The 19868-nt window shown below is 38.4% G+C and overlaps 1 protein-coding gene across 1 annotated transcript in view; it reads right to left on the bottom strand.

The window, feature by feature from the left end:
- Nucleotides 1-19868, bottom strand: part of ADAMTS19 (ADAM metallopeptidase with thrombospondin type 1 motif 19) — a 237973-nt gene that overhangs the window by 29915 nt on the left and 188190 nt on the right. The window contains exons 18-19 of the mRNA XM_042905726.1: nt 15687-15840; nt 4455-4590 (exon numbers count right to left, since the gene is read on the bottom strand). Coding sequence (XP_042761660.1) covers nt 4455-4590; nt 15687-15840 — 290 coding nt within the window. The remainder of the gene's footprint in view (nt 1-4454; nt 4591-15686; nt 15841-19868) is intronic.

Below are 19868 nucleotides of genomic sequence, written 5' to 3'. Positions count from 1 at the left end.
GTTCTTGTCCGCAAATCTATCAGATATGATGCAGATCTACCATTTTGCTTCGGAGTCCCCTAGTGGATTGTTCCTAATGTATTTATCTTCCAAATTTATTTAGTTTCCTGCTTCACCTTTTACATGAGGATACCTGGGTTATAATTAAATTTAAACCCACGTATGCACCTTTCCCTTCAACTATGGAACCTAGAAGACACTACTGAAAAGAGAAGTATCTGCAATTTCATGGGAGATCATGTTCTTTTAATGTTTCTTTAAATTTACTTTTGAGAGAGTGTGAGCAAGGGAGGGGCAGAGAGAGGGGGACAGAGGATCCGAAGCAGGCTCTGCGCTGAGAGCAGCGAGCCTGATGCAGGGCTTGAACTCACAAACGAAACCATGAGATCATGACATGACCTGAGCTGAAGTCAGATGTTCAACTGACTGAGCCACCTAGGCACCCCTGGAATCTCATGTTTTTTAAATAAAATACATTTGAGATATCCTTAGTATAATGGTAAAAGTTACTTTTTCCATTCCTTGTGAAAACTGCTCAAAAATAAGAATTAAAGTGTAAAACATATTCTAATAAGAGAAAAAGCGCTTTATATTTTGGAATTAACCTAATTTGGAGTTATCCCATTTCCTTATCTTTAAGATTCCCTCTTGTATTTATTTACCCAAGGGATACAGGAGTACTGATGCATAGGGGCACTTGTACCCCAATGTTTATAACAGCACTCTCAACAATAGCCAAATTATGGAAAGAGCCTAAATGTCCAACAACTGATGAATGGATAACGAAATTGTGGTTTATATACACAATGGAGTACTACGTGGCAATAAGAAAGAATGAAATATGGCCCTTTGTAGCAATATGGATGGAACTGGAGAGTGTAATGCTAAGTGAAATAGGACATACAGAGAAAGACAGATACCATATGTTTTCACCATATGTGGATCCTGAGAAACTTAACAGAAACCCATGGGGGAGGGGAAGGAAAAAAAAAAGAGGTTAGAGTGGGAGACAGCCAAAGCATAAGAGACTCTAAAAAACTGAGAACAAACCGAGGGTTGATGGGGGGTGGGAGGGAGGGGAGGGTGGGTGATGGGTATTGAGGAGGGCACCTTTTGGGATGAGCACTGGGTGTTGTATGGAAACCAATTTGACAATAAATTTCATATATTGAAGAAAAAGAAGATTCCCTCTTGCAAAGCTATTTACTAGTGCAATGATATATTTTATATTTGGCATATAGGGTTCTGTCAGACTATTTGATTCTATTCAATAAATGTAAATGGAAATTAGAAAGTTTCTTACTAGGGTGGGGAAAAAGAAAAGGCAGGAAAATTAAAACCAGTAAGTCACAGAAAGTTTTCCTATGATGAACCTTAACACTTGCTTGTGTCCATTTCTTACTATTCAATGTTTTGGCTAAACTCACTGACATTGCTTCTTGGTGATTTGCGATATATTGACTCCTTTTCTAAGGGAAGGAAGATAACAATCTCTAACAAAAAAGATATCCAGTCTCCAGGTGCAAAAAACTCTCACTCAGAAATGTAGTGACCCTTTGAAACTATTCATTTTACAAAGTCATTAACAAGGCATTTTCCCTCAAGATAGCCGAGGTCAGCAAATGAACAATGAATGGTGTGTATATTGTACATTCTGATCCTTTGCAGACGAAGTCAGGAAGTGACAAACATGTCCTAGTCCTCATATCCAACTCATTGAAGATTCCTGATAAACCAGGAAAAGCCAATGCTCTTCCCTCCAAATGGAAAAGTTATATGGTATATGAAACAAATGAAGTTTTGAAATATTTTAGCAAATAATTTAACACAAGATAAGGTGGCATTTTAATATCTATTAAAAGAGATAGAGGGGTGCCTGGGTGGCTCAGTTGGTTGAGTGTCTGGCTTTGGCTCAGGTCACGATCTCACCACTGGTGAGTTCGAGCCCCACATCAGGCTCACTGCTTGTCAGCCCATCAGCAGAGCCCACTTCGGATCCTCATCCCCCTCCTCTGCCCCTCAGCCACTTGTGCTCTCATAAAAATAAACAAATATTTTAAAAAATAAGATAAAAGAGACACAGAAAAAGATAAATCTTAGGAATGGCAATAACAAAAATGGTCCAGATTCTTTTGGCAAAGGCCAAAAACTCTGCTGTTCCATTTGTCCCGCACTGAACAGAGGGGAGTCAAGGACTTGATTGCAGGTAACAGTAATTCCCTAGGTCACTTTTCCTGCTGATTACTCCACTGCCACCTAAAAAAATCTTAATTAGTTCATCTACTCATGAAGTCCTCCTGAAAAACATACAGTCAAGTAGAGGGAATGGGCATAACACTATTGGAAGTATATTAATGTGCTTTTATCTTTTGCATGGTCTTTTACATATCATTTTTTTGTCCTTTTCCTTAGAAGCATAGTTTTTCCTGGGGTTTGGGGAAGAATAAGAATATTCGAGCAGAAATGGAAAGGAAAGAAAAAGTTGATACTCAGCTTTTGTCACCGAATCTACAGAAAAGCAAGCCTTGACATTTCAGCATTGTAAAGAAAGAAAGGATTTTCTAAATTCTTTTAAGCTCTCATTAATATAGCATGAGCTGGATCTGAAGGGCTTAATAACTGAATTTTGCCATAAGCCTGAAATACAGGGAACTCAGGATCAGGGCTACATCAGAGGTGGGAAGGCAGGGGGAACAGGGAAACCAGAAGAACTGAGCATTAGCCTCAATGACACTAATTCCCAAAGAGATTAAGACAAAAAAGTTTAAATACAGTTAATTGGCAACTTTGTTCCTCCTCCCTCTTTAAACTGCTCCCCCATACTTATTCATTTCAGTGGAGGGTCATGAAGAATATTATATTAGTTATAGACCGCTATAAAGCTACAAATTATTTGCACACCTGAGTTCCAGGACATGTAAATTCACTGTGTCCCTTGTACAGGAGCCAATGAGCGGGGAGATCAATCTCTGTTTGGCTCGCCAGGAACTCACAACTATATCCTGAGCCTCAACAGATCTCTGAGTGTTGGGATAGAACAGATGTGCCTGTCTGTATTCCAGAGGATTCAATGCAGACTCAAACTCATTTAATCCTTCTATCTTTGAAAGCTTTTAGGACCTTTGACACTGGGGGTCAGTCCCACTCAAGCCCAACCTTAATTTTTATATGAAAACACGTGGACGTTCAGCTCTATGATGGGAACCACTCCAAACCACCTTGCTGCTAGCTCACTCCAAAATGATACTCCAGTTCCACTTCATCTCTGCCTGTTACTAAGGTTTCTACACCACTTTCATCTGCTCAGCATCACTGTCTTACTTCCTACTTCAGAGTTTCTCGCCTACTTTGTTGCCTCATACTCACTGGGGAAGTCACAGGAGACCGAGACAAATGGACTGCCCAATAACTAGGACCCAGCTCAGGAATTGGGCAATGGAAGGTCAGGGATCGGGCAGTCACCCTGGGAGCTCTGGGAGAGGAAGTGAAGACGTAGCCTGGGAAACCAGGAGGACCACACCATCCCTGGCGTCGCGTGAGGGACTGGATCCCGGCCAGTCCTGCTTTGTTTTATATCTCCCTTGGCAAGTTCTACAATACCATTTCAGAGAATTCAAGAACAAATAGCTAACTTCAACCCATAGTCAGGTTTTTGAAGAAGTGACCAACAGATTACCAAGTAATTTTAATTACACCTCCTTTGTCTCACTTAGTGGTTGTTTTCATCCTGTGGAGAATACAGTTAAAGTTGAGGTAAGTCCTAGCCTTGCTGCTTTTATTTTTAAGCTTATTCATTATTTTGAGAGAGAGAGACAGACAGACAGATATACAGAGAGACAGAGAGAACAGGCATGTACATGAGCAGGGGAGGGGCAGAGAAAGAGAGAGAGAATCCCAAGCAGGCCCCACATTGTCAGCACAGAGCCTGACTCGGAGCTTGATCCCAACTGTGAAATCATGACTTGAACCAAAATCAAATGTCAGACACTTAACCAACTGAGCCACCCATGTGCCCCCTATCCTTTCTGCTTTAATACTCTTTCCATCCAGGCAATTATCTTTCTTTCCTAGATCTTGCTTGTTTAAAACCTTACATCTTGGTATATATTCCTTTGCACTGTTGTTAGGAAAGTGTGGATTTGTTAGTATTTGGAGTGTTTAAAAAATATTTTTATGTTTATTTTATTTTTGAGAGAGAGAGACAGACAGACAGAGGACGAGCAGGGGGAGGGGCAGGGAGAGAGGGAGACACAGGATCCAAAGCACCCTCCAGGCTCTGAGCTGTCAGCACAGAACCCGACAAGGGGCTCAAACTCACCAACCGTGAGATTATGACCTGAGCCAAAGTTGGTGCTCAACCCACTGAGCCATCCAGGCGCCCCAGTGTTTTGAGTGTTAAAGACCAGTGATTTAATGGCCAAATGGAGCATTAGCAAGTGGTGGGAGAGGGTTACCTTGTTTGGCATGGTTGCTCATTACATTTGCGAATCTGTGGCTCAGGCTTGGTTAGGTATTTGCATTTCTTGTTGTCCACAATGCTGATGTTTTTGTTCATGATTTTTGTGCAAGACACTGTTGTCTTCCTTTCTCCTGAAAAGAGCAAACAAACATAAAGAAATGAGAGGCCTTTATGTAAATGGGCTTAGGAGGTGTGCATAGGCTGGTTGTAATTTTCAGATTTGTAAAGGAATTTTAAGTTATATCAATGAAGATATAATTTAAAATTTACATGCAAATACATCTCTAGGCTTAAAGAAGATAAATGGTAAGGTTTTCCTCACTAGAAATTAAATGGCAAGTTTTACATTCCCAAGGGATTGTGGCAGCATAAGTTGATAAAACATTAATTAAGGATTTGTTGGTAAGGACTATGCTATCTTTTAGCATTAAGTGGTGGAAAGCTGTAATTTGCAAAAATCCTGTATATTTTCATGGAAGCACATAAACACACGTGTGTATTTTATCATTTGGCTCTGTACCACCTGTGCTCTGCAGTAAATTATGGAAAGCAGGCTTTTCTGTATATTTTTAGTATACCTCACACCTTTATTCTTATTGTCTCTGATAAAAGTGTTTTAGCGCAATGAGGAATTCTAGAAATATTCGTTCCCTATTCAGTGTGATGTTCTCTAAGAAAAGCTATGGTACTCCTGCTATTTTTCACCAGATTTCAGAAAAATGGCTTCTCTACTTTCTCTGTTATGATAAAGTCTGATTAGAGTAGGTTAAAATGACCACTAGTATGGTATTTCTTGTTCTTTGAGACCGATAAGAACACTTACTTGACAACATTTTCGTTATTTCATCTGGTACCTGAAGAGCCTAGTAGATATATGCTAATTCTGTTTCTCTATAAAAGTCTAAATATCTACGTAAGATTTAATAACCTAATTTAACTTATTGTTTGACATTATAAAGTAATTACATCTACTAACAATTTTAAGGCCAGATGGGTCATAAAGGATTAAGAAAATAATCTCAAGTCTTCTGGGTCTCTACTGAAAGGCCATTAGTTAGGCTCCCGTGACTGTCATGCAATGGGTAATTAGGAAACTCAGAGCATTCATGACAGTCATGCCAAATACGACAGGCTGGGCTGGTGGCACAGAGGTCACTCTGTGATTTAACTGACAGACAGGGAAGGCTGGCATCAAGAAAGAAGAAAAGAAGGAATGTAGACAGAGAGCTACTTTGAGTAATGTTTAGTATCTTTTGCTTTGACCTGAATGGGGGATGGGGAGAAGCAACAAGGTGGCCCAGTAGAAGGCAAAGAACAGTTGTTGGGCTTGAGGATCTTCCCTTCACCTGCCTCTCAACAACACTGAGCATAGTCCCATGACAATTTGTAGTATACAAAAAGGATTCTCTCTCCACCCCCGTATGTGTGTGTATGTGTGTATTAACTAACAATTATATCTGTGATTATTGCATATCATGTTATTGAAATCATTTAGGTCTTCAGTTTTATTTTCTAGTACAAGTAGCACAATGTTGACCAAACTATTCCCGGTCTGGAGAATTCCGGTGCAATACAGCTTATTCTATGGGAGCTCCATATAGACAACATAGTGCCAGGCATGTAAAAGGCCCTTTCCCAGCTTGGCAAATAGAACGTGAGTTCAACTGCAGAGTCCAGGCTAAGGACTTTATGGTCAGCTGCCTACTTGAATGAACATCTCTGCCTCAGAAGTCCTGGCCCTGACCTGTGTACCTCACATGTTCAGGCAAGCTGATGCCAACTGGTAGAATAAAAGACAACATTTTACGCTGGAGGTAAATGCTTAGGGGCTGTCCAGGCTATTCCCAGGTAGGCCAAGAAGGGTGGAGTGCGGCATTACATGTAATCACAGAAGTGTTCAGTACCACCAACTTCAATTTTCAAATAAATTGCTAGAAAAGCAGAAATGGCTTATGTTCGTTTTTTTGCAGAAAAAAAAAACTTGCCTCAGAAGGTAGGAGTTACCTAAGTATAAATAATCGGGACACAGAGTTTTGGGTAACTTCTTCCTAGTTTCCCATGTTCCAGGTGCACCTTTATGACCTGATGCACAATTAAATAGATATTATGCAAGTTCTGTATAATGCGAACATATGTAAGTAACACTTTCTACATTATGATGATGCCCACTTAAAAGCAGGATTAAAATACACGTTCCTTTCATCAAATATAAATGTTAGTTTTAAAATCGAATTTAAGGCCTTCAAATTCCTAAGACGCTATTTTGCAGAATAGATGTGGTTGCCTAAACTAATTTAAAGAGTGGCTTTCTGCCAAATACAACACACACACACAAATGACTAACAGACGGTATCCAGAAAGCTTTTGTGAACATGTATGTAGTCATGCAGTAAATAACTCAGGGCTAATTACACTGCATTTCTTTCCTTTCCTCAGGAAATGCATAACTTTAGTTATACTACCCCAGAGCTCACATATGAAGCTATTGAAAAAAAGTTTCGAGGACAAGTGTTGATATGTCAAAAGAGACATAGGTTTCTATCTCATTTCAGGGAGCACCTTGGTGTTCAAGGAAAATGGAAAGGCATGTGATGATGAATTGGGACTTTTCCATCTACACTGGAGCAAGGAAGCTCACATCATACGTTTTTTGGCAGAGAGGATAGACTTGGCCCTACTTTTAAAAAATTTCATTGAACAAAAACAATAGAATCAGGGGGAAGAAATCTATTGCTCAGCTACAGGCACACTATGCCTATGAAAATACAACTAGATCTTCAAGCCATATGGAAATGTTATTGTTTGACTTTTTTCTTTTATATATTTTTATGTTCCAGCCAACACAGGAAATTTCCATTCTAGCATCTAATAGCAGTATTTACAATGCATCCCGTACTGTGGAACCTAGGGACGGACCCAAAGTGATGAAGTAACTGGCTTTCCGCCTGAGCCATGAGTAGATGGAAGCTGTTGACAGTGTATTACTTGCTTTACGGCAATTAACTTCACCTCTAGGTCATTCCCGTTAAATAGGTTTTGGGGAAATCAGTTTTGATGCTTTGAATACAATTATGAATACAAGAAGATGACCATTAAGCAATTGGTCTCATTGCCAAATTCGGGCAAAACCTGAAAATGAAGGGTGATTTTTATTTACTGACTCTGTTCTCTGAAGACACTTAACAAAGACTAGATACATGTGCCTTCTTTTCCAGTCTCAGATACAAGCTGATCTTCTTTCTATGCTCTAGATTTAACCCCATGAAATGGATATTTTTAATAAAACTATATTCTATCCACATAGATCACATTTCTAGAACTGGCACCATAAATGTGGAAACACGTTCTTGGGAATGTGTTCAGTGCTTCAGTATATGTAGGTGAAATTCTCTCTATCTTATTAGATGTTCCAAACTTTTTTTTTTAACATTTATTTATTTTTGAGACAGAGAGAGATGGAGAATGAATGCGGGAGGATCAGAGAGAGAGGGAGACACAGAATCCGAAACAGCCTCCAGGCTCTGAGCTGTCAGCACAGAGCCTGACACGGGCCTCGAACTCATGAGCAGTGAGATCATGACCTAAGCCGAAGTCAGACACTTAGCCGACCAAGCTACCCAGGCGCCCCTGTTCCAAACTTTTAAATAAAACTGTGGACCTCTACAAGACAGAGATTATATATAGTCATTGGTCTTTATAATTTTCTCTCAAATTATCTGTTTATTTTCTATTGAACTCACAATGGCCAGCAAGCAAGTAACCCAAAAGTAAATATATTTTCATAAGGATGAAGGGCTCTTCTCTGAGCACTCCTTAGAAATATGTAAAATGCAGGGGTTTCTTTAGGCATACAATTGCTAACTTGGTCAACTTCCAAAATTGTGCATTCCATTTGATTCTTAGTCATTTTTTGACATTTCTGTAAAAATTTTCCCTCAGGGCTTGGGCTTAATATTAAAATGACTATTTCATCTTTTTTTTAATGAAAATATTTTTATTTTGTATTGTTTTCAACACCCAATATATAATCCAAAGTGAACTTATCATTTCCATGCACATAAGTAGTTTAATGGGATCCCATAACTTCCAAGATAAATTTAACTTGAGTCCTAGCATAACACTCAAGGACTTTCATGCACTAGCTTCTTTCTATAAAAAGTAGAAAATGGTCAAATTACTTCCCACTCCTTGATCCTCTTATTTTACACCCCAGAAATAAACATTCTCACAAACCTGAGTGCCTTTGCACCTAGGCATAGCCCTGGAAAGCTTTTTACATCTTCCCATATCACTTTGTGTAGTGATTTTACTATTATCTGGCCCCTACTAAATGAACAGTGAATTCTCTAAAAGAAGAAAGCACTCATCATTGGACCACTTAGCAATACTGACTCCACATTCAGTATTGGTAAAGGAATCAATGAGTGCTATATCAGCATGTAAGTCAAGACCAAAGTACTTTCTGTGCTAAGAGGTTCATCTCAAGACTTCCTAAAATGGTGAAAAGTCATTGGCAAACCACATGACAAACTGTGGGGCACAGTTACCTATGGCAATTTCAGTCAATGAATTATAACGTAGGTATCAAAATTCAAGTTGATAAAAAGTTTACATTAATATAAAATGTTCTTATTAAAGAAACTGGAATACAAAACTGTGTTAAATAATATTCAAGTAAAATAATGCAGAGAACAAAAAATATATTTTGGTGCATTTTCGTCAACTAATAACATTTACTGTGGTGCATGCAATGTGCCTTTAAGATGGAAAAATGGAAACAAACTGTACCAGTGCAAAGGTATGGGTATTCTATTCGGAGACGTCTCATCAACTTGGACCCGGAGGCTTGGATCCTCCTCAGAATCTGTTCACGCACAAGGAAAGCTGTGTCTGAAGGATCTCATGATACAAGGCCAACAATGAGAGTTGTCAGCTGGTAGGGCTTGGACTATGTGAAGAATGTGGTATTTGACCTACTTTGTTCCCTTCAAATTGTATCTCTTTAGACTTCCTAAAAGCATGTTTAACTATTTATTTATTTCAAAAGGGATAATGGAATTCTGGAGTCCTTATTCTAGGTTTTATATCATTAATTCATCCACTAGCTCAAAATAAACTCTAGAGTAATGCAGTTATTGTATCCAGTATTTGGAATGCTAATTCCACATACCCCCTCAGATATTAAGAAATGATACACCTCTAATGCCTCTGAACTCCAAGAGCACTTAAAACAGGCCTTTTATGTCAAAAAGAACTTGATCCAGTAAACCTTACATCTGAGGTGCCAAAATAAATTTAAAACAGTCCTTCAAAGAGTTTTTAGATGTTTTAGAACACCAATGCAAAGTAAACATTTATTTCCCAAATACATTTTAAGCTGTTTGAAAATAAAAGGACCCCATTTTAGTGGCCAATGCAAAAATACAAAATGATACACCCTTTCAAATTTTTCTAGAACTATCATTAGAATAGGAAAAGACAAGGGGCGCCTGGGTGGCTCAGTCGGTTGGGCGTACGACTTTGGCCCAGGTCATGATCTCAGTTAGTGGGTTTGAGCCCCGTATCAGGCTCTGTGCTGACAGCTCAGAGCCTGGAGCCTGCTTCAGATCCTGTCTCTCTCTCTCTCTCTCTCTCTCTCTCTGCCCCTCCCCCACTCACACTAGGTCTCCATCTCTCAAAAAATGAATAAACATTAAAAAAAAAAAAAAGAATTTGAAAAGATGATGTCAAAAAGCATACATGTTACTGTGTTAGAAAATTTTTCTTGAGATCATCAACATCCATTTGCCATTTAAAAATATTCCTTCTAAAGGCTTTTTATATCTTGTAATAACTAGTATTAATAAAACTATATTGCACGGTGAATTAACTTTAATTTGGGTTTTCAGTCTAAAACAGTTTTGAGACGCTGACATAAAAGATCATTACAATAAAAATTTAGCTACCTGATAGTAGGGACCTTTCAAAAATTTCTTTTTCCCCCGTATTGCTGGCAATCTAACGCCTTACAACAGAATCCAAAAAATAACATGTCAAACATTGAAATTTTATACAGCTCTGTGATATTTTATTTGCTCTTGCTTAATATAGTCCTGCGAAGTAAAATAGTGCTATTATTCGTCTTTGCTGTTGAAGATAAATTTTGCATGAATCTGTTTCCAATGTTCTGTGCTTTGAACTGACTCTCCTTTAATTCATGAATATGCTGAAAGATTACAGAGCTCTTTCTGGCTATAAAATGGACAATACGAAGTTCGAAAAGATACGATTCCTGAAATCCTGTCCATCCACTTTATTTATGAACTGCAAAGGAAAATAATACCAAAAGCCCAGAAATATCTTGGCATTGAAAGTAATATTTACCCTATTAACATAGAGATAATTGAAAACTGTTGAATGAACACAGTGGAACAGATTTGAGAGAGAAGGTCTGTGCAAGCGCAAATCATATAAAGACTGGGTATAATTAGGACTTATTTTACAAAATAAAAACAAAAACATATCTAATTTCTCATTGAACAGATTCAGTAAAACATCTCTTTGAATCAAAACAAAACTTACATGATCTCTAAGGGACCTGACCTATTTTGTGAAAAGAAATGACATTAAGCCTTTTGAGCTACTCTTGAAGAAAATATGATGTGAGGAGGAGAGAAGATTTGAGTTTAGGAGTCCTGGATTCTAACTTGAACTCTATTCCTACAGGGCATGTGGCCTTGGGAAGTCCCTTAATCTCTACACATTTAAATTTTCTCATATTGATAATTAAGAAGTTATGTTTAAGAATATCTAGACGTAGCAAATCTCTATTCCTTAAGGTTTGGCAATTGGCAAAACACAATCTAGATTGTAATGAATGTGATTTTGGGGAAAAAAAAATTTAACCACCCCTCCCCCGTAAACTTGTTTATTCAAAATGAGGATTGACAAATTCTGTATGTTTACTTCTAATGTAGCTCCTATTTGACTGCAATTGCAGAAGAAAGAAAGAAAATGAGGAAAACGAAATTTACTGGGTAAACATTTTTCTGTTTAGAGTTTCAAATACAAACAGATTTTAATGAATGCCTTTCAGGGATCTAACAAGAACTATCAACCCTGTCATCACTCTACTGCCCTGCAGCTCACCATTGGATGGGGGCGGGTCTTCCTTATCTGAGTTGTATTAAAGAGAAAATTCTAACTGTACAGATTTTCATTGCAAATGTATTTGTTTCTAATTTTGCTTCTGGTTTTTATTTGGGTAGCGGATATAAAGCAGAACCCCCTAATTGTAATGGGCCCTGGCATCACTAAAGAATGGGTGGAACAGAGGAACAGGACTTTGCGTGTTTATGGGAGCACTAGCAAGAGAAGACAGGGGGGCAGAGGATCCCAAGTCACTTGGCGATAATGGGGTCCCTGGAGAAACATGGCCAATGAAAACTTCACTGTGGCAAGGATGACTGGTAGCATTTTTTATAATTGCTAGAGCAATTTGACATCCTTTTCCTGTAATTACTCTATATCCTCAGGAGCAAAGTATGTCCTGTGTCTTCTCCTTCTCTTGTCCCCCATGTTGCCTTTGCTCTGGCTACCTGAGAGGGCCAGGTGTACTAGCAGTTGGTTGGGAACCCAAAGGTTCCGAGCTCTCTGGCAGGAATCCTCTTCCCCATCCTCTGTACCTCTACATGTTCTTGCCACCTTTTTCCCCTCTCTCCTGAGGGTACTGTTTGTTGTACTTCCAGCTGGGTGGCCATTTTCTTACTTAGGTCCCACACCTTTGGACGGAGAGGTGGCATGGCTGTCCAAGCTCTTCACTGCTATGACCAGACCATCTTCCCTTTCTTCTTTTTAAACCTACACCTTTGGATCAGACTCTGTGACACATTTTCCTTGCTGCTGCATCAACTCCTAGGTCACTCCCTCTAAGATTTTGTCTTCTAGGTGATTGTGATATTTGCTAACACTGCCCCTGGCACTATTTTTGTGTTTACAGTATTCATTTGAATGGATCCCTACCCAGAGATCTTGCCTTTCACATTACTCAAGCCACCAATTTTCCTCATTTTGTTATTACCAAAACTATAACCCCTCTATAACCTAACCTCTATTTTCTGTCACCATCTCCTGTACTTCCAGTCCTTCTTGAGTACCCCAAGTCTAAAAGTTCTTTAGCCCCACTGAGCTGTGTCGTCTGTCAGTCCTACCACCTTTCTACTGTCTTTCAATCCCCTCATACCTTTACCTTCCTCCTTATACAACTAAATTCCACGGTCAACCATTTTCAACTCCTTGCATTCAACCTTCGGACCATGTTCTCTCATTTTATTATACTCACCTGGCAATTTCCAAACTTACTCACAAGTGTATCTAAATGCTGTACACAGCTGGAGGGCAACATATTATTATGATGACTGGAGTCAAACTAAATTCATGACCGTTAACTTCAAGTGAACCATGAAAGCTATTGAAAAATCAAAATACACGGACCCAATTCATTCATTCTCTCATTGTCTTAAGTGACCATTTCACATCACTCTTCAAAATTTTAATATCTTCTGTTCCACCTTCATGCTCAGCAAGATGCTCTTTAAGGATAAGTTCGTGACACCTGTTGCTGCTCAGATACTGTCCTTTCTCCTGTTATGAGGGATGTGCTGTCCATATTTCTATGTAGAGTCAACTACTCCCTCTATCCAATCTTGCCTACTCAAGGATATCACAACAGCAATTTTTTTTGCTCTCTCCTTTGCATCACTAGTTTTTTGTCCTATTCTAGAAAATGCACATTGGCAAACAATCATATATAGGCTCCCTTATTAAAAACAACAACAAACTCTTTGACTCACAGTCCCCTCCAGCTATTGCCACATTTCTGTTTTCTTCTTTCAGCAAGATTTCCTGAGTTACTTTGAGTCTTTTCTCCAGTTCACACCGTGATTATTTTCTTTTGAATCCACTCTATTTAATCTTTTGACTCAACTACTTCATTAAAATTATTTTTGTCAGGATCATCATTGGACTCTACATTTCAAATATAATAAATATACTTAAATAAAATAAATATATTTGAAAATATAATAATAAATATATTTAAATAAAGTAAATACATCTAAAAATATAATAAATATATTTGAATATAATAGTCAACTTTCAGTCTACAGTATTTTTGACCTGTTAGTTTTTGATAGAGTTGATCATTCTATCCCTCTTGTAACACTTTCTCACTTACTTTACATGAAAGCACTCTCTTCTGCCTGCTTCTTCTCCTATGATGGTGGTTACTCATTTTAACCTGTTTTGCTGCTTCCTTCTCTCTCTGAAGTCTAAAGAGTAGAGTGCCCCAAGACTCAATCCTTTAGCAGCGTCTCTCTCTCTTCACTCACTCCTTAGGTCACTTGAGCCTCAGCATTTTAGAATACCTACCATATATTTTCTATCTCTAGTCTGATCTTCTCTCCCGGCCACCCAACTTACATATCTTACTTGATGTCACACTTAGATGTCCCATAGGGATCTCAGACTTCTGTTGGAAATCAAACTCTTTCTTAATCCTGCTACTGCACAGGCTTTCCTAGGTAAGTTGATGGTGACTTTGTCCTGCCAGTTGCTTGGTAAAAGCCATCACAGTCATCCTTGACATCTTTCTTTCTCTCACACTCCACATCTAGCCTTTCAACAGATTCTATTGATTCTACTTTAAAAAATATACAGAACCTGACCACTTCCTCCTATGTCTACTGCTACCACTGTGGCCAAACTACTATCATCTCTTTCTTAGATTATTGCCATAACTTTCTGGTTGATCCACTTCTCCTCTTTAATTCCATCTATTCTCAACTCAGACATAGAAAAACCTTTTTATACCATAAACCAGAATAAGCCACTTCTCTATTCAAATCCTCTAACGGCACATAACATCACTCAGTAAAGGAGAACCATGCTAGCATTCTTGCTATTTCTGGAGCATTCCAGCTCTACTCCCACCTGAGAACCTTTGCCTGGAACCCATTCCCACCGGACACCCCACCAGACACCCTCTTGTGCGCATCCATAGTCACTACAGATTTTTAAATCAGTGTGGTCTCCTCACTGAGGCCTTCTCAGACTATTTTCTGCACCTACCCCCTCCCAACTCCCAACCCGTATTTATTTTTCTCTCTTGCTTAATTTTCGAGAGTATTCTTCACATTTTGAAACTATATTACTTCTTTGTATTGTGTATTTTCCTTTTCCTTTTCCCCCAAACCTTCTCCCCCACATGCTAGTCTGGTTTGTACCTTTGCCTGCTCCTGCCACAGCACACTTAGGCTATGTATATCAACAGTTTCTTTGCCTAGAAAACAAAACTGATATTCCACTTGTCTATATTTTGGTATAATTGAATAGAATATTTCCTTTTAGCCTTCAAAAGAAGCTCTTACTAAAGAACTATAGAAAATGTGTTATGAGGTACAAAGCACAACGGAAATACTATGCTGCTCATGACCTGAGATCTTGCCTTGGCCTAACAGGCTCTGAGAGTGACAATCTGTTGAATCTCTGGGAATCAAGGATCTCATTAGTAGGATTAAGTGATTTGCCAGGCTCACATTTTAGGCCGAGGTAATTTTGGGCTTTTGCCTCCTTAAGTTCTACTATGAAAAAATAATTTAAAACCTGTGAGTGAAGTTTCGAGATACATCCATATTTTATAGAAAATAGTGACATATACTTTTGAAAAATCGGAAGAAAGCAGTGGGGGGAATGAAATGATGTCCTCCATGTGCTCCGTCTAGTCACCCTAAGTATGCAGACGGCAAAGAAGCAAGCTTGAGGCTGCTCCTTCACAGCACCCTTATGTTTATTGCAGGTTTACAATTCTCATGGGTAGAGGTACTCCAGAATTTGAAGCTGTTAAGATTCTAGAAAATTAAAAAGTAAATACAGAAAGTAACTATAAAAGCATGATGCATGATGGGACAGCTTGTGTGGGGTCTAGGGCAACCCTGCAAGCAAATGCATTAATATTTACGCAAAGCAATGCAATGAATCACTGTAAATGGCCTTTTTTCAATTCACGTCCAATTGTGCCACAGAAGAGTTCGGCTTTTAGGGGCCAAATGTGTCACAAAAACCTTTCAGGTTCCATTCCTTTATGGAGCTTGGAATTTCAGAGAAGGGTTTGCAGAGCTGTCTTAATTCTCAGTGAGTAATCAGAAAACAACTACAGTTTTGGTAAGATAAATATTGGAAAATCCTTCACCTCCTCCACACGTGGCATCACAATCTTCCCAGCCTGTGTGCGTCCACATGAAAAGGGGTTCGGGTGCTTTTGAGCTCTGATTCTCTGGAAGAGGGTCCAACGGGATAGTATATTCATAGTGAAGACCATAATTTTGGTCTTGAAATAGCAGCACCTATAATATATGAGAGTGATCAAGGCAGATGGGTTAAAGGAGAGCACAGACAATGTGAAGTCTAATACCAAGGATACTGATATCTTAAAACACTTATTACATGGTGTGCATGCTCTTTTTACATGCAGAATTGTGACATTATTACTGAAATCATCGAAGTGTCATACTTCTGAAAAGACTGGTGTTACACATTTACCTCTGAGCTAAAGACAACATGAAAAACGGCCCACTTAATGAGGTCAGAGATACCAGATCATTTTTTTTTAATGATCTATGAATGGACTAGGCAGTTTCCCAAATTATGATACATGTAGAAGATGAAGTTAGTGGAGGGGATGGGGCTATCTGTCCTACCTAACTTCAAGAGATAAGCCACAATCTAATGTCAAACGTAGACCTTCCACTCATATAAAACAGAAAGATGGACAGAAAGTCCCTGTGTCACTGGTAGAGGAAGAGGATAGAAGACTTTGGGAATCACTTCACCCCAGAAGGGATAGAGAACGTCTAAATTAACCAGAGAACAACAATATTTTTCCATGTTGCTTAAAGTTAACTTCCAATTTTGGCAAGATTACTGATTTTCCATTTGCAGCAAAGATCATTTCATTTGAAAAAAAATTTATGTTAAAATGAACTCTTTAATAAATATTAACTTACTAATGGTACAGTTAGGTACACATATGTAAACAGTGCAACAAACCAAGAAAAATGCATGAGGATAACTGCACACTGGGCCACACTGGACTAGCACATAAGCAGAGACCATGTCTGTTTTGCTCCTCCCTGGTGCCCAGTGCCAAGATTAGAACGACATCATCTTGGGCAATCATGTCTATTTTAAATGAAAGAGGGGTGCCTGGGTGGTTGAGTAGGTTAAGCATCTGACTCTTGATCTCAGCTTGGGTCATGATCTCATGGTTTGTGAGATTGAGCCCCACATCGGGCTCTATGCTGACTGTGTGGATCCTGCTTGGGATTCTCTGTCTCTCCCTCTCTCTCTCTCTGCCTCTCTCTCCATCTCTCTAAGTAAGTAAATAAATAAACTTAAAAAAATAAAAACTTTAAAAAAATAAAAAATAAAATAAAATAAAGAAAAATGCCTGAAGTATATTCATTTTAAATGAAAGAATGAATGAGAATATATGTTCCTTTAGAAGTACATTTACACAAAATATGTCAACCCCATGGAACATATTACTTCTTTGAATCTGAGAATCTATAAAATGCAATATCATGCATAAAACATTATCTAAAATTTATATTTTGTTAAATTATTAAATAACTTTGTTGGATATTAAACCTCTATCAAGGGAGTTGTAATGACAGGTAATTTACAGTTAACACTCAATGGGAAAAAAAATTACATGAGCCCAGGGTTAATTTTCTTTGCTTTTTTTCCCTCAATATTCTGCTCAATATATCAACAGAAATGCTAAGATATATTTTAATATGTGGATCTGGGAACTAACATACTGGAATTATAAATCAGTTGTATCAATAATAAAAATAATAGTTTTTAAATTCACGTACACATAACGTACTGGGATATTCATTCTAAGTATATCACAGTGTTGATTTTGGCATTAAATATCGCATTTGATGTTGCCAGTTATAAGTGACTTGGGGCTAAATGAGTTAAGAGAGAGAGAGATAGAGATTGACTTATCTTGTTTATGGACATAACCAGACTATTACATAGTTTTTAAAGGGATAAAAGGAACATAAATTACAGCTATTTGCCAACTTCTTTAATTTAATGAAAACATGTCTCTTTTTCTTTAAAAAACTACCTTTTCATTGATAGAACTTTAGATTGTCCTTGAATATCTAATGCCATTTAAAATAAAGACATTGGCTACAAAATCATTAGCTCGCTCTTAAACCATCTGAGTTTGGCAGTGTATCTCTGCGAGAAGGAAAGTGTGACCGCGTTACAGTTGAGGGGCACATTTTGAAGCATGGCAGCAGAAGGTATTGCCTTTCAAAATTCAGTACCGGCTTTCAATCTGTAATAGTCATTAAAGAAAAATATCTTAGAAGTGCAGTTTCCCTTGGATTACTGAATAAATCCAGGTCACATAGATGCCTTCTTTTAGACATAGTTCACTGACTTTAATTATGCTTCATGCTTCCAGGAAAAACCTTGGTAATTACCAGGCAGATTAAGGATTCTGCAGCAAGGAAACTCCTCTGCCCAACACTGAGATCTCACAGACTGTTTTAAGATTTTGAATTAGAGACTTAATAAAGAGCACCGGTCTTGTTCCATAAAAAATGTAGGTTACATTCATATAAGGCAGGTTACCCGGTGGCATTTTCTGCAACCCAGGCATTAAAAATTGGTTTGTTGTTGATAATGTTGTTATTATAAGTGACCCAATCATGGAAAGAGCCAGATATTGGTCATACAGTGTTTGGTTAAGTCACTTTTTTTTTCTTTCTCCAGATGGCATAGGGCACAGAGTGGAGTTTTCAATTCAAATTAAATAACAGGATCCAAAGAAACTGTGAGGAGATGAAGAACATAATGATTGAAAGTATATGTATACTTATGATCCCATGCTGTCTGGTGTGAAGAACTTACATCTAAGCTTTATATCAGGAGAGACTGATTAACACCTGGTTTATTCATAGCTAAATGACTTACGGTAAGACGCTGTGCCCATTACTTAACCTATTTCATACTAAGTTTATTTTTTAATCTGTGAAATGGAACAGTAATAATACATATCACTCAGTTTTACTGTAAGAATTAAATGCTTTAATGAATGCAAAGCCCTTTGGAACAGTGTCTGACTCAGGGCTCAGTGAGTGGTATGTATGATCATTACTATTAAGATCTGGAGCAGAAGGTCCCCATGCATCTCACTTGGCTCCCTTCCTTCCTGTTGGTAAGGTCTACGATTTCAGTTCCATGAAACACTGTTATCTGAAATGTGGTCACTGGACCAGCAGCAGTGACATCATCTGGGAGCTGGTCAGAAACGCAGAGCTCATGTCCCACCCCAGATGAAACGAATCAGAATGGGCATTTGAACAAGAACCCCAGGTGATCTGCAGGAACATTAAAGCAGAAAAAGCAAACGGGCTGATATGTGATTTGAACCTCTGGCTCCTAGACCAGCAACACAGATGTCTCCAATTGAAGACAAATTCAAAACTTGAATTGTGTGCCGATATTAAGTAATGTGGCACACTACACTCCAAATAAACAGTTGATCATGTTTTAGAGTTGTTTTTATGTGTGGACTTAAGGAGGTGTTGAAGTGTCTGAATTTCAGACTTTGCCACTAAGATGGAGAACGTGCCAGCCGTGCAGTGAGTGCTTGGCTACCGAGCCATTACCAGTGACTGCAAAGATCAAGGTCAAAAGGGGCATGTGAACCGGCCACCACCTGGGACACAGAACCCCAGCGTTCTGCTCCCTTCACTTCATACTCAGTCCTGCCTCATACTGAGTCTTTTACTACATGGTAGTAAGAAACACTCAAATTTTCCTAATTCTTTACAGGAATCAATTCACCTATAAGAGAACAGAAGAGGGTGATTGGAAGCACTGTTAGACATGTTTACCAAATCTTTTCCCAGGGAGGATATCATTTTATCAAAGTCATTTTATATAGATTCAGAAAATGCCCGTTCCATCGATACGGAACGATGGATTGGCCACACTATAACAGTGTGATTGGCCACACTATAACACTGTCTTTACAGACATCCACTCTGGTTAGCGATTCACTAAGATGCTGTTAGTAAACTTCCTCTTTTAGAAAAAATAGGCTCCTTCTTGCCTGATGATTTGCTTCTACTTTGAGTCCGTGAATTCCCTAAAACATCTTGCTCTTCCCCCAGTAATTTCTGGCTTTGACATCATGATTTAGAATACATTAAAATGAAAACCTAAAAACCCACCTCTTAGATAATTTTGAATGTCTACCTGACAATTCAACCTTGGAAAGAAGATAAGACAAGGTACATTGGGAAAGCCCTTTGCCATAGGAATCTGATTATGCAATGTCATCAGT

Source organism: Panthera leo, chromosome A1 (assembly GCF_018350215.1).
Source record: "Panthera leo isolate Ple1 chromosome A1, P.leo_Ple1_pat1.1, whole genome shotgun sequence".
Lineage (NCBI taxonomy): Eukaryota > Metazoa > Chordata > Mammalia > Carnivora > Felidae > Panthera > Panthera leo.
Note: the sequence above shows the minus strand (reverse complement) of the source record. Positions and strands in the feature narration are given on the sequence as shown.